Raw genomic sequence first — 13,935 nt, 5'->3', positions numbered from 1 at the left:
TTAAAAAAAAAATACTCCCAGCCTGGCACAGTGGCTCATGCCTGTAATCCCAGCACTTTGGGAGGCTAAGGCAGGCGGATCACCTGAGGTCAGGACCAGCTTGACCAACATGGAGAAACCCTGTCTCTACTAAAAACACAAAATTAGCTGGGCATGGTGGCGCGTGCCTGTAATCCCAGATACTCAGGAGGCTGAGGCAGGAGACTCGCTTAAACCTGGGAGGTAGAGGTTGCAATGAGCCGAGATAGAGCCATTGCACTACAGCCTGGGCAACAAGCATGAAACTAAAAAAAAATACTCCCAAAGCCAGTTAATTAATCACACAGAGACACAGAACCAACTCTGGTCACCAGATATTAAACTAACAATCAAACGAAACCAGAACAGTCACCTTGCTTGGGATGTGACAGAGGGGTAAGTGCCTTTCCCTCTTGTCTTAGAACAGCCAGCTTGGTGGGAGCTAGTGGGAAAGCAGCTGTTTTCAAACAGGTCTTCTGGATTTAATCTTGCTGTCCTCCCTCCCACGACTCTCACGCACTCCCTAGAACATTATTTTACTTAGCTACCCAAATGACAGATTGAGAGGACCGGCCACACCTCAAATAAAAAGCATATCCAGCTCAAATCTCACTATCTGACACAAGACACACAGGTATCTATCTGGTTCCTAAAGAGTCTCTGAAGAACAGCAAGACTCACCATCTCCTCCTGATGCTAAAATTTCCCCAGTTGGAGAAAAACGCACAACATTGACGGCTTTGGTATGACGAGCAAGATTGGACAAAAATTCCACGATGGCTTTTCCATCTGGTCCCTTCTCTACCTTCCAGATCTGTTGATAACAAAATATTCATTTGAGAAACACAGAGTGAGCACATATTATACTGTTTGTATTAGAACAATACTATGGGCTGGGCGAGGTGGCTTATGCTTGTAATCCCAGCACTTTGGAAGGCCAAGGCAGGCAGATCACGAGGTCAAGAGATCGAGACCATCCTGGCCAACATGGTGAAGCCCCATGTCTACTAAAAATACGAAAATTAGCTGGGCGTGGTGGTGTGTGCTTATAGTCCCAGCTACTCGGGAGGCTGAGGCAGAAGAATTACTTGAACCCAGGAGGCGGAGGTTGCAGTGAGCGGAGATCGTGCCACTGCACTCCAGCCTGGCGACAGAGCAAGACTCCATTTAAAAGAAAAAAAAAAAACCACACACGCACAATACCATGGGCCAGATGCAGTGGCTCACACCTGTAACCCTAGCACTTCAGGAGGCCGAGGTGGGCAAATAATCACTTGAGGCCAGGAGTTTGAGACCAGCCTGGAAACATAGTGAGACCTGTCTCTACAGAAAATTTTAAAAATTAGCCAAGTGTGATGGCACATGCATGTAGTTCCAGTTACCAGGGAGGCTGAGGTGGGAGGATCACTTGAGCCTGGGAGGTCAGGTCAGTGCACTCCAGCCTGGGAGACAGAGTAAGACTATGCCTCAAAAAAAAAATAAAATACTATGTTTATTTCCAGAAAGAAAATTTAGTTTTTCTTTTGAAACATAAAATGAAAGAACTCCCTATCTAAAACATAAATGTCTATTGTCCCCCTCCACCTTTTTTCTAGAGCAACTTGTTATCCAACAGGAACCCAGATCAGGATCCCAAAACAATGAACATCCACTTACAATCATCTAGGGAAAATGACTCAAATAAGAAATCAGAGCTGAGGTGGGTGGATCACCTGAGGTCAGGAGTTCAAGACCATCCTGGCCAACATGGTGAAACCCCATCTCTACTAAAAATTCAAAAATTAGCTGGGTGTGGTGACAGGCACCTGTAGTCCCAGTTACTTGGAGGCTAAGGCAGAAGAATCACTTGAACCTGGGAGGTGGAGGTTGTAGTGAGCCGAGGTCACCGCCACTGCACTCCAGCCTGAGCAAGTGAGTGAGACTCTGCCTCAAAAAAAAAAAAAAAAAAAGCAAGCAGCTCTCTTTTACTTTCATTGTTCGCTCCAGGCCCTGGAAATTTAGCATTCTGAGCTAGATGACAAAGTAGCTTGAATTTGTCAACATACGTTCGTTCATTCATTCATTCATTTATTTAAGAGAAGGGTCTGGCTCTGTCACCCAGGCTGGAGTGCAGTGGAGTGATCATTGCTTCAACCTTCTAGGGTTCAAATTCCTAGGGATTTGCAGCTTCAAAGTCCTAGGCTCAAGTGATCCTCTCACCTCAACCTCCCAAGGGTAGCTGGGCCTACACCTGACGCTGCCACATCTTGCTACTTTTTAATTTCTGACTACATTGCCCAGGCTGGTCTTGAACTCCTGGGCTCAAGTGATCCTCTCACCTCAGCCTCCCAAAGCACTGGGAGAACAGGCCTGAGCCACCGCGCCCAGCCGACATTAGTTTTAAATAAAAGAATGAAAACAATTGCTTCAAGCAGTGTTCCTATGTCTTCTCTGCCCCAGTTTACCCTGACAGCGGTGTCCACGCCTGCAGACGCCAGTCTGTGGATCCTTCCGGCTGTTCCATGCTGGAAGTCCAGGCTGTACACGGGCTCCTTGTTGTGCCAGGCTATTTCACAAGTGATGACTTTCATCCTCCTGAGTCTCGAAGGGGCAAAACGTTTCTCCGGCACAGTTCTGCTTCAAAACAGAGGAGAGCTGCAAAATGCTGGTGATGGATTAAACGACAGTGTTACAGCAGCAGCAAAGGGTTACTGAGCGTTGAATAGGAGTCAGGGGCCATTTAAAACGCATCACTTTGCGCTGGGAAAGGATGTCAACGTTGCCATCTGACATTAACACCTTGCTAGCTCCACCTAAAATGCTTCGCTGGGCCCTTAAGTCCACAAGTTAATGATACTCCGCCACGTCCAGAAAACCAAACGAAACACCCAGGTGGAGGCTACCTAGGGGCCCGGGCCGGCTGCACGGCCAGTTCCCGCTTAGTGGGGGCTGAGGGCGCGTCCTGGGAGCCGGGGGAGGGGCCCGCCCGGCGAGGGGCATCCCGGAAGAGGGGGCCAAACAGGGTAGAGGACCCGGGCGGTGGGGCAAGAGGAGAACCCCACCTTTCCCAGGGACCGGGCACTGGGCCCAGGAAGCTGGGACGCAGGCCGCCGGGAGGAGGCCGCGCGGGGCCAGGGGATGGACGGGGCCCCGCCGCCCAAACGCGCGCCGCTCGGGAGCTATCCCTGGGCCCCAGCTGCCCGCCGTCGGCAAGGACCTCTGGCTCGAGACCGACGCGACCAGAAATGCCGCGAAGCCCCCTGGACCAACCCCGGGAAGCTGTACCTGCAGTGACCCGGACCGTCAGCCGCGCCGTCACCTCCCGCGCCGCGCGCCTTCTTCCCGCGCGCCGCAGGCCCCGCCCCCAACATGGGCGGGGTCCCCATTGACGCCGCGCCCCTCCAGCGCCCCTCAGGTCCCGCCCCCTCCTGGGCGCAGAGGGGAGTCCCGCTCTGGGCCTGGGGTCGGAATCCGGGCCGGAATTTACTCCTGCCAGACCCACGACAGCAGGAAGAATGGAATCATTATTATTCATCATTACTCTCCATTACTTATTCCTTGCTGATTCGTTCTTTTAGCAAAAGTTTACAGAGCCTGGGTTGTGTGTTAGACCGACTGTATGCTAGCCCTGGGTACTTGGTGGAGGGCGAACACAACCCGGTCTCGTGCTCCTTCTGCAAACAAAAATTGCAATTTCTGGGTTTTCTATATTGGCTTCTAGAACATTTTGGAGAGTTCAAAGTTATGAAATTGTTCAGTACCTAGCGCGAGGTTGCTTACACTTTATTACCATGGCAGATGCCGTCACAAACCCTTTTTAAAAAAACAGACTAACATTTTAAAGTGAGGCTGTAAAACGAGCGGTAGGCAGAGATAGATACCGCAAGGCCTTTTGAAATGGGACGTTTCCATCTGAGACCTAATTCCCCAGAAGGCGGGGAAACAAGTACCTCTGGATACACTGATTTTACTGAATAAAAGGATCTCACAGGTTTATCTGAGGAACCAACTGTTCTAGGCATTTTTGAAAAACAAGAACAGACATGTATTCTTATATAAATACTGACTGAGGCTTTTAGCCAGCTTTATGAAAGTTACAGAAATTGTCTACAAGTCAATGTCTCATGTTGATGAGAATGGTTGTATGCTCCTTGAAGCCCGCTTTTTTTTTTTTTTTTTTTTTTTTTTTTTTTTTTTTTTTTTTTTTTTTTTTTTTTGAGACGGTGCGGGGGGGTCTCGCACTGTCGCCCAGGCTGGAGTGCAGTGGCGCGATCTCGCTCACTGCAACCTTTGCCTCCCAGGTTCAACAGATTTTGCTGCCTCAGCCTTCCAAGTAGCTGGGACTACAGGCGTGTGCCAACAAGCCCGGCTACTTTTTTGTATTTTTAGTAGAGACGGGGTTTCACAGTGTGAGCCAAGATGGTCTTGATCTCCTGACCTTATGATCTGCCCACCTCGGCCTCCCAAAGTACTGGGATTACAGACGTGAGCCACTGTGCCCAGCCTGAAGCCCAGTTTCTATAGGAAGCTAGAATAACATAATCCAGATATGCAGTTTTTAGATTTTTCTCTCCATGATTTAGAGAGCTTGGACTGGGAATGACCATTTACTTTAGATAATCTGGCTGTTCTAAAAGTAGAGATTCCCGGCCCTAACCAGCCCAATGATTGCGAACATCCAGCGGCTCCAGGGGTTTGCATTTTCATAAGCTCCCTGATGGGTGTGATAATCAGTCTGTTTTGGAAAGCTTGGGATTCTGCCTGTCTCTCAAACATCAGAATTCTTCAAATTTCTCATAAATGCTGTTCACTCACAAATGAATACTCTGCCCACCTCTTGAAGTGTCACGACTCTGAACTATGGATTTAAAAGATCAAAACACATCCTTTAGGGCCAGGTGCAGTGGCTCATGCCTGTAATTCTAGCACTCTGGGAGGCCAGGAGGGCGATCACGAGGTCAAGAGATGGAGACCATCCTGGCCAACATGGTGAAACCCCATCTCTACTAAAAATACAAAAATTAGCTGGGTGTGGTGTGCCTGTAGTCCCAGCCACTCAGGAGGCTGAGGCAGGAGAATCACTTGAGCCCAGGAGGCACAGGTCGCAGTGAGCTGAGATCGCACCACTGCACTCCAGCCTAGGCAACAGAGTGAGACTCTGTCTCAAAAACAACAACAAAAAAGCTTTGATAGCACAAATAAAAAGTTCAATACAGCGTTGGAAAAGTGTTGAGCAAATATCAGAATAAGGAAAATAGGAGAGGCCAGGCATGGTGGCTAACGTCTATAATCCCAGCAGTCTGAGAGGCTGAAGCGGGCAGATCACTGGAGGTCAGGAGATTGAGACCAGCCTGGACAACATGGTGAAACCCCGTCTATCTTTTGCATTTTGTACTAAAAATACAAAAACTAGCTGGGCATCGTGGCGGACGCCTTAATCCCAGCTACTTGGGAGGCTGAGGCACGAGAATCGCTTGAACCCAGGAGGCAGAGGTTGCAGTGAGCTGAGATCACGCCACTGCACTCCAGTCTGGATGACAGAGTGAGACTCAGTCTCAAAAAAATAAAAAAAGGAAAATAGAAGAAAATGACAGAAATCAGTAAAGGACAATGGGAACCACAGGAGCTCTGGCACACTGCTGGTGGAAGTATAAGCTGATGTAAATACTTTAAGAAACTGTTCAACAGTGTCTAATAAAGTTAATGATATACATACGCCATGACTCAGCAATTCCACTCCTTGGCATATATATCAGGAGAACGAAAGCAAATTCATACAAGAATCATTATTCACAAGAATCATTATTCACAATAGTCCCAAACTGGAAAGACACCAAATATCCAGCCACAGGAGAAAAGGTAATCAAACTGTGCTGTATTCATACCGTGGGATTCTACTCCGTAATCCAAAAGAAATACTGTGATGGTTAATTTTATGTGTCAGTCTGCCCGGGCCAAGACATGCCCGATAGTTGGTCAACATTGTTTCTGACTATGAGGGTGTTTCTGGAAGACATTAGCATTTGAATCAGTAGACTGAGTACAGAAGATCCGCCCTCGCCAACCTGAGCAGTATCTGGGGCATCATCCAATCTGTTGGGCCTGAAAAGAACAAAAAGTGGAGGAAGGGCGAATTCTGTCTCTTCTTGAGTTGGGACATTCATCTTCCACCCTCAGACGTCAGAGCTCCTGGTTCTCAGGCCTTTGGAGTGGGACTAGTTTACAGCACTGGCTTTCCCGGGTCTCCATCTTGCAGACGGCAGATTACGGGACTTCTCAGCCTCCAAAACCACTTAAGCCACTCCTCCTGATCCATCTCTTGCATCTACCCTATTGGCTCTGTTTTTCTGGAGAACTCCACGCTGACTGACACAGCGTATCAGTCACAGGCAGCAACACGGATGAAGAAACATTGTGATGCACATAAGAACAAGTTATTTCAAGTGATTGGCAAACACAGAAATGTCATACTACCCCAAAGAAGGCTTACTTCTTCAGATACTATGGTTGGAAAATATTGGTATTTGTTACATATATGCATACGTATGTATTATGTATACATTGGGAAGAGCGAATAATTATGTGGTTAAGAACCCAGATTTTCAGCAAAAGAGACTATATGTATGTATCACTTGAGCCCAGGAGTTCAAGACCAGCCTAAGCAATGTAGCAAGACCTTGTACCTAGGGGGAAAAAATCAGCCAGGCATGGTGGCATGTGCCTATAGTCCCAGGTACTTGGGAGGCTGAGGAAGGAGGAGCACTTGAGCCCAGGAGTTTGAGTTTGAGACTATATTTATATAGTCTCTTTTAGTTCAGTCCACTAAAAAGGCCTAGAAATGCCCAAACTAGGCCAGACACAGTGGCTTATGCCTGTAATACCAACACTTTGACAGGCTGAAGCAGGAGAATCACTTGAACTCAGGAGTTCAAGACCAGCCTGGGTTACATAGCAAGACCCTGCATCTAGGGAAAAAAAAAATATCAGCCAGGCATGTGCATGTGCCTGTGATTCCCAGGTACTTGAGAGTGAGGAAGGAGGAGTGCTTGGGCCCAGGAGTTTGAGGCTGTAGTGAGCTGTGATTGCACCATTGTACTCCAGCCTCGGCAACAGAGCAAGACCTTGTCTTAAAAAAAAAATAATAACAACAATAATAAATGCCCTAACTAGAAACAGCGACTATATCTGTGCTTAGATTATGGTCTTCAAATAGCATTTTCCACAAATCAAAGCATAGCTCCTTGGAGAAATGGCTGTCACCAAGTCTAGACTGGGAAATTTATTAAATGTATTGAAATACCTTACCTCTGAAACACCCTGGAGTATATATAGGAAAACAATGAAAAAATCAACAAAACCTTAAGTTAGGGTATCACTCCTGTAATCCCAGCACTTTAGGAGGCTAAGGTGGGGGTGCATTGCTGGAGCCTAGGAGTTCGAGACCAGCCTGGGCAACAAGGGAAAAATCCGTTTCTACAAAAAATACGAAAATTAGTTCGGCATGGTGGTGTGTGCCTGCGGTCCTGACTACTCAGGAGGTTGAGGTGGAAGGATCACCCAAGCCCGGGAGGTTGAGGCTGCAGGAGCCGTGATCATACCACTGCTACTCCAGCCTGGGTGACAGACCAACATCCTGTCTCAAAAAATATTTTTTTAAAGGCTGGAAACAGTGGCTCATGCCTGTAATCCCAACACTTTGGGAGGCCAAGGTGACCAGATCCCTTGAACCCAGAAGTTCTTGAACTGATCCTAGGGAAAAAAAAAACTTAAAACCACCAGCCAAGGCAGGTTGGACAAGTTTGCTGGTATCCCAACTCCTCCATGAATATCACATTTTGAGAGATTCCAATCTCCGAGGGAATCACAAAACAAGCACAACTGCCTAGAATAAAAAAGTTATATACTCAAAATTCAGCCTTGGTTCAGATCACAGTACAAACCAAGGGCTTCACTTCCAACAGGAACCCCGTGGGAGATTAGGAAGACTTGTCTCCTTTGTGAATATAAAACACACATTTTGTTATGAAGTTACAGTCAGCTTGGTGTGGTGGCTCACGCCTGTAATCCCAGCACTTTGGAAGGCAGTGGCAGGTAGACTGCTTGAGGCCAGCAGTTGGAGCAGCCTGGACAACAGAGCAAACCCAGTCTCTACAAAAAAATTCAAAAATTAAATGGGTGCAGTGGCACGTGCCTGTAGTACCTGCTACCTGTGTGAGTTAAGGTGGGAGAATCACTTGAGCCTGGGAGGTTGAGGCTGCAGTGAACCGTGATCATACCACTGCACTCCAGCCTGGGCAAGAGTGATACCTTGCCTCAAAAAAAAAAAAAAAAAAAAAAAGGTACAGCCAAATTCTAGATGTTCACATATCGACCACATAACCTAAATATTGTTAGCCAGGTTGGGGTAAAAGTCCTTTATATTCAAACTTAAATTTTATCTTGTTACCAAGACATACAGTCCTGATGACTCTCTAAGAAATTGTGGCTCTAAAAGGTTTCCTGTTGACTCTTTACCAAAATATTGAATGTTGAGGCTACACTTGTTTTATGTGTTTGATAGGAAATTGCATTTATTTGCAACCCATTAGAATGTGTGTAGAAAATAGACTTAAATTGTAACTCACACTCGTTCTATCATGGCGAATTCATTCTCTATGGCCTCACACTCATTTAATTATTTCACCTATATTTAAATGGTTTGACTTGAGACTGTGTCTCCTTTGGTCTTGACTTTGTCCCTACAGGACGGTATATAAAAGCTAACTCTGCGATCAAGAAACAATTCTAAAAAGCAACACATTTACATATATATTTTCCTCTACAACAATCAGGTATCAATAGCATTCCTTTTGTGAGCTGCGACCAACATTCAATAGACTAACATGCAAAGACAGGATTCTATTGAGGTTTTCAAACCACTTGAGTCCCTATTTCTGAGACACTGCACAAAATAAGACTTAACCAGTCAGGCTCGGTGGGTCACACCTGTAATCCCAACACTTTGGGAGGCCCAGAAGGGTGGACTGCTTAACTCCAGGAGCTTGAGACCAGCCTGGGCAACATGGCGAAAGCCCGTATCTACAAAAAATAGAAAAATTAGCTGGGCACAGTGGGGCATGCCTATAGTGCCAGCTACTCAGGAGGCTGAGGCAGGAGGATTATTTGGGTCTCAGAGGTTGAGGCTGCAGTAAGCTGTGATCACACACATTGCACTCTAGCCTGGCCAACAGAATGAAACCCTGTCTTAAAACAAAAGAAAAAAAAAAAAAACCTACTGCAGATTTTCTGAAATAGGAATAAATGGGTGTGTGTCTGGGTAGTTTTTGGCTGGTATGTGGCCAAATTAAATTAACACAAGCTTTCAGCTTTACAGCAATAAGACAACCCAGTAGAAAAGAATAGGCAAAGAACATGTATAGTACATAGAAAATTAAAATGACCAACATATTAAAATATGTTCAACCTGAGACGTTAGCTGTCATGTTTTCACATATCAAATTAGCAAAATTAAGTTTGAGAGATTTTGAGGAAAATACTCTTATTACTTGTCATAAGAATAAATTCCTGCAACCTTCTCTGGATGGCAACATTTATTAAAATGTGCATGGCATACATTCTTTGACCTCTCAATATTTACTGCTAAGAATTTACACTCTGGATATAATCAGAAAAGCATGTGTGGTATGTATTAATTTTCACAGTATACGCTAACAAAAAGAAATAAGCAATAGGAGCATATTCCTATGACGAAATGTTACTTAAGCTTTTTGAGATATGGAAATGTTTAGTTACCAATTATATGGTATAATCCCATTGTGTAAATTTTGAGATGCACATATATGCAATTTAAATACATGCACATGAATGTTTGAGTTTGTTTCATTAACCACTCGAGTTCAACATTTGTAAATACTCAACAGAAGACAGATCAATGGTGCTCAGCTCTGATCGTGCACTGGAATTAACCTGTAAAGCCTAAAAAATACTGTTATCTGGCTCTAACCCCCAAAGACACTGACTAAATTAGCGTGAGATACAGCCTTACTTTACAAACCTCTCCAAGTGATTCTAATATGCAGCCAGAGATGAGAACTTAAATGATTCCTCCATGACACAAGACCCAAGTGTAAGAGGTCTATCTAATAGCAAAAATCGTCTGAGATCACGAGCAGCATCAACTGGATCTATCACATTAGGAATTTGAGGCCCAAAGGAAGCACACAGGGACATGCCATGCCCCTCCTGCTGTGTGCTCACTCAGCTCTCTGATTTTGCCACCCTAGGTCCTGTTTGAAGACACTGTGGACTGTTTTGGTTTACTTCCTCATACTTTTTGTGTTTTGTGTGTTTTTTTTTTTCTTGAGACAGTCTTGCTCTGTTGCCCAGGCTGGAGTGTAGTGGCACTATCTCAGCTCACTGCAATCTCTGCCTCCCGGGTTCAAGCAATTATTCTGCCTCAGCCTCCCAAGTAGTTGGGACTACAGGTGCGTGCCACCACACCTGACTTATTTTTTGTAGTTTTAGTAGAGACGGGGTTTCACTGTGTTAGCCAGGATGGTCTTTATCTCCTGACCTCCTGATCGGCCCACCTCGGTCTCCCAAGAAGTGCTGGGATTACAGGAGTGAGCCACCGCGCCTGGCCCCCTTTGGTGTTTTAAAGTAATAGATGTTAGTTGAAGCAATACTGTCCCCCACACACAACAAAAGAGAAAGATATACACACCGTCAAAGTCCACATCGTTCTATTAAACAACAGTTTTCAAAGTCTCATATCTTGACAATACTTCAATATCTTCATAAAGGGCAAAAAAATGAGTACTTCCAAAGAATCAATTTAGCAAGCAAGTTTATCTTACTAATCCAATGATAAATTTTCCCATCAAGCCAGATAGCCATAGGAAGTATTTTTTTTTTTGAGACAGAGTTTTGCTCTTATTGCCCAGGCTAGAGTGCAATGCCGTGATCTCGGCTCACTGCAACCTTCACCTCCCAGGTTCAAGTGATTCTCCTGCCTCAGCCTCCTGAGTAGCTGGGATTACAGGCATGCGTCACCACGTCCAGCTAATTTTGTATTTTCAGTAGAGATGGGGTTTCACTGTGTTGGCCACGCTGGTCTCGAATTCCTGACTTCAGGTGATCCACCAGCCTCAGCCTCCCAAAGTCCTGGGATTACAGGCTTGAGCCACCACGCCCGGCAGAGAAAAGGCTTCTTTTTGTAAACAGAATACACATACTCTCAGGAAAGAGGAGCTCCGCCTCAGTTTTAATGGAAATAGTCTTCAAAAAATAACTTGCAATTAATGTAGTTAAAATGAGCTCAACTTGAGGTTCTAACTGAATACATTTTCAGTTTTAAAATAATTTGAAGTTAATATTAATTCTTTAAAAGTAGTATCTGAACAGTTAGCCATCATATATTTTTATTACAAGATTATTTTTAAATTTGGGAAATTACAATTATGACAGAAAACCAGCTTCATACCAAAAATACACTTTCAATTACTTTTATCAGGCAAATAAAAACAATCTTCATTTATTTGCTCTTTCTAGAAGTTACTATACAGTAAAAATTTAATATTGTATATGACAGACATGTATTAAGCATACATACAAAAAGAATGCATTGAATGTCCAAAAACAAAGGTAAAAATAAATAGCAATGATAAAACTTTGGAAAAAATAATGCACATTTTAGTTGTGGAAAATATGGTTCTTAATTATATATACATAGTTTATACTTAATAGAAAGCCATCTCTTTAAAATTGCACAAAACATAGGACAATAAAAGCATAGTATTTTATGGCATGTAATACTATAATCCTAGGGAAATTTGTTCCTTGACTCCAGGATATAAAACATTTAGGTTTGTAATATAATAAATCGTATGCAGTATTGTTCAAGAAAGACTCTCTTCCTCAACTCACATTAACCTGTAGTAATCCTACAAAAGGCTGTACAGGAAATTTCACAAAAAGAAATATTAAAAAATTATCATGCCCACTTCATGCTGACTAAACAGCCAGAAATGGGCTTCAAAGTAAACCTGGTGGTCATTTAATGTTTCAATACTTTTTTCCTGTTAAAGACTGTTTCTTCGTTCTATAAAAACTCTTTGTGTTTAACTGATTGGCAATCTCAGCACAATAAAATCCTGGCAAAATGGAGATGGTTTTTGCTTACATTTACTTTCATGAATAAAATATTTCAGGATAGGAATTTATACAAAAGAAACATTAATGCTCAATTCACTTAGAATCAGAGTCGTATCAGGAGTGTGACTACATTACTTAAAAATCCTATTTAAACTCCTTTATAAGAAAATCAAAGGTAACATTTCCATTTGTATTATGGCACAGCCCTCGACTTAGAGAAAAATACACTTTGGGGAACCAGAAAAAATTGCACAAAGCTTGGGGGCAGCCTGAAAAGCTCTTGGTGAAAAACACTTAAGTACTCTAGGGCAATAAAAAAATATGTGCAGGCTTAATTACAAATATTTACATTCAAAACAGAGTCATGAATTAGCTTCAGCTGCTCAATGCCAACAATTCACAGGTATTTCAAAACATATGATAATGTGTTCACAATATTTGTGACCACACTTGAATGCATAGAATACAGTCATAAGATTATGGTTTTCAGTCTGTTGCCTATCGTATCTATAAAACAAAATTATTTATATTTTGAAAGCTGTACAACCAAAAGAATTGAGCAAATATTTTCTTATCTTACATAATATATACTTTAAGTACTACTGATTTCACTCATTTGTTCAACAACTTGTCCTAAAATCTCATCAACTACATCAACATCGTAATTCACTTGCTGAAGATCAAGATCAGGCACAATCATAGCCAGCAGCTGTCCTACATTAACTCGAAGAGATCGGAGTTTGAGGCTGCAAATACAAATATTTAACTTATTAGATGAGCATTACCCATTACTTCATGTAGCACTTACAAGGTAAAATATCAAAATCAAATCTCTCTAGAATAATATACAATTAAACAAAAAGAAAAGCAAAACTTCCCCTAGAGAACTCATTTTCTTTAATAATTCATTTTTATTAGTCATGTGTACTTGGGTCATGCCTCCATTCCTGGTACTCTGAGAAGCTGAGGAGGGAGGATCGCTGGAGCCCAGGAGTTTGAGACCAGCCTGGGCAACATGGGGAAACCCTGATTCTACTAAAAATACAAAATATTAGCCAGGCTTGGTGGCGGCACCTGTAGTGCCAGCTTCTTGGGAGGCTGAGGTGGGGGGGATCACCTGAGCCCAGGAGATCAAGGTTGCAGTGAGCTGCAATGGCACCACTGCACGTCAGGGTTCATGCAATTCTCCCACCTCAGCCTCCCGAGTAGCAGGAACCACAGGCTCACCCCACCATACCTGGCTAATTTTTTTTTTTTACTTTTTATTATTTGTAGCAACAGGGTTTCACTATATTGCCCAGGCTGGTCTCAGACTCCTGGGCTCAAGCATTCTGCCCACCTCAGAGTGCTGGGATTACAGGTATGAACGACTATGCCTAGCCAGAATTATCTAAAACACGTTCTATAAGATATCCATAGTTGTATAAGCAGTAATAAAAGGTTCTGTGGTCAAATAAGCTTGCAAAATGTTTTAAACATGTTAAAGAGGCTTTCTTTAGGTCAGGCGCAGTGGCTCACGCCTGTAAATCCTAGCACTTTGGGAGGCCGGGGCAGGGGGATCATCTGAGGTCAGGAGTTCAAGGCCAGCCTGGTCAACATGGTGAAACCCTATCTCTACCTAGAAATACAAAAAGTAGCTGAGCGTGGTGGTGCATGCCTGTAGTCCTAGCTACTGGGGAGGCTGAGGCAGGAGAATCACCTGAACCTGGGAGGCGGAGGTGGCAGTGAGCCAACATTGTGCCACTGCAATCCAGCCTGGGCAACAGAGCAAGGCTGTCTCAAAAA

At 43.9% G+C, this 13,935-nt stretch overlaps 2 protein-coding genes across 2 annotated transcripts in view; both read right to left on the bottom strand.

Annotated features, from left to right (window-relative positions):
- CHAF1B (chromatin assembly factor 1 subunit B) overlaps nucleotides 1-4,147 on the bottom strand; it is a 30,950-nt gene extending 26,803 nt beyond the window's left edge. Inside the window, exons 1-3 of the mRNA XM_037737688.1 lie at nucleotides 3,283-4,147; nucleotides 2,463-2,631; nucleotides 700-832 (exon numbers count right to left, since the gene is read on the bottom strand). Coding sequence (XP_037593616.1) covers nucleotides 700-832; nucleotides 2,463-2,631; nucleotides 3,283-3,383 — 403 coding nt within the window. The 5' untranslated portion in view covers nucleotides 3,384-4,147. The remainder of the gene's footprint in view (nucleotides 1-699; nucleotides 833-2,462; nucleotides 2,632-3,282) is intronic.
- A 7,246-nt stretch (nucleotides 4,148-11,393) lies between these two features.
- The window catches only part of MORC3 (MORC family CW-type zinc finger 3), a 51,318-nt gene continuing 48,776 nt past the window's right edge, over nucleotides 11,394-13,935 (bottom strand). Inside the window, exon 17 of the mRNA XM_037737687.1 lies at nucleotides 11,394-12,896. Coding sequence (XP_037593615.1) covers nucleotides 12,743-12,896 — 154 coding nt within the window. The 3' untranslated portion in view covers nucleotides 11,394-12,742. The remainder of the gene's footprint in view (nucleotides 12,897-13,935) is intronic.

This window comes from Cebus imitator, unplaced genomic scaffold (assembly GCF_001604975.1).
Source record: "Cebus imitator isolate Cc_AM_T3 unplaced genomic scaffold, Cebus_imitator-1.0 Scaffold41, whole genome shotgun sequence".
NCBI classification, from domain to species: Eukaryota; Metazoa; Chordata; class Mammalia; order Primates; family Cebidae; genus Cebus; species Cebus imitator.
Note: the sequence above shows the minus strand (reverse complement) of the source record. Positions and strands in the feature narration are given on the sequence as shown.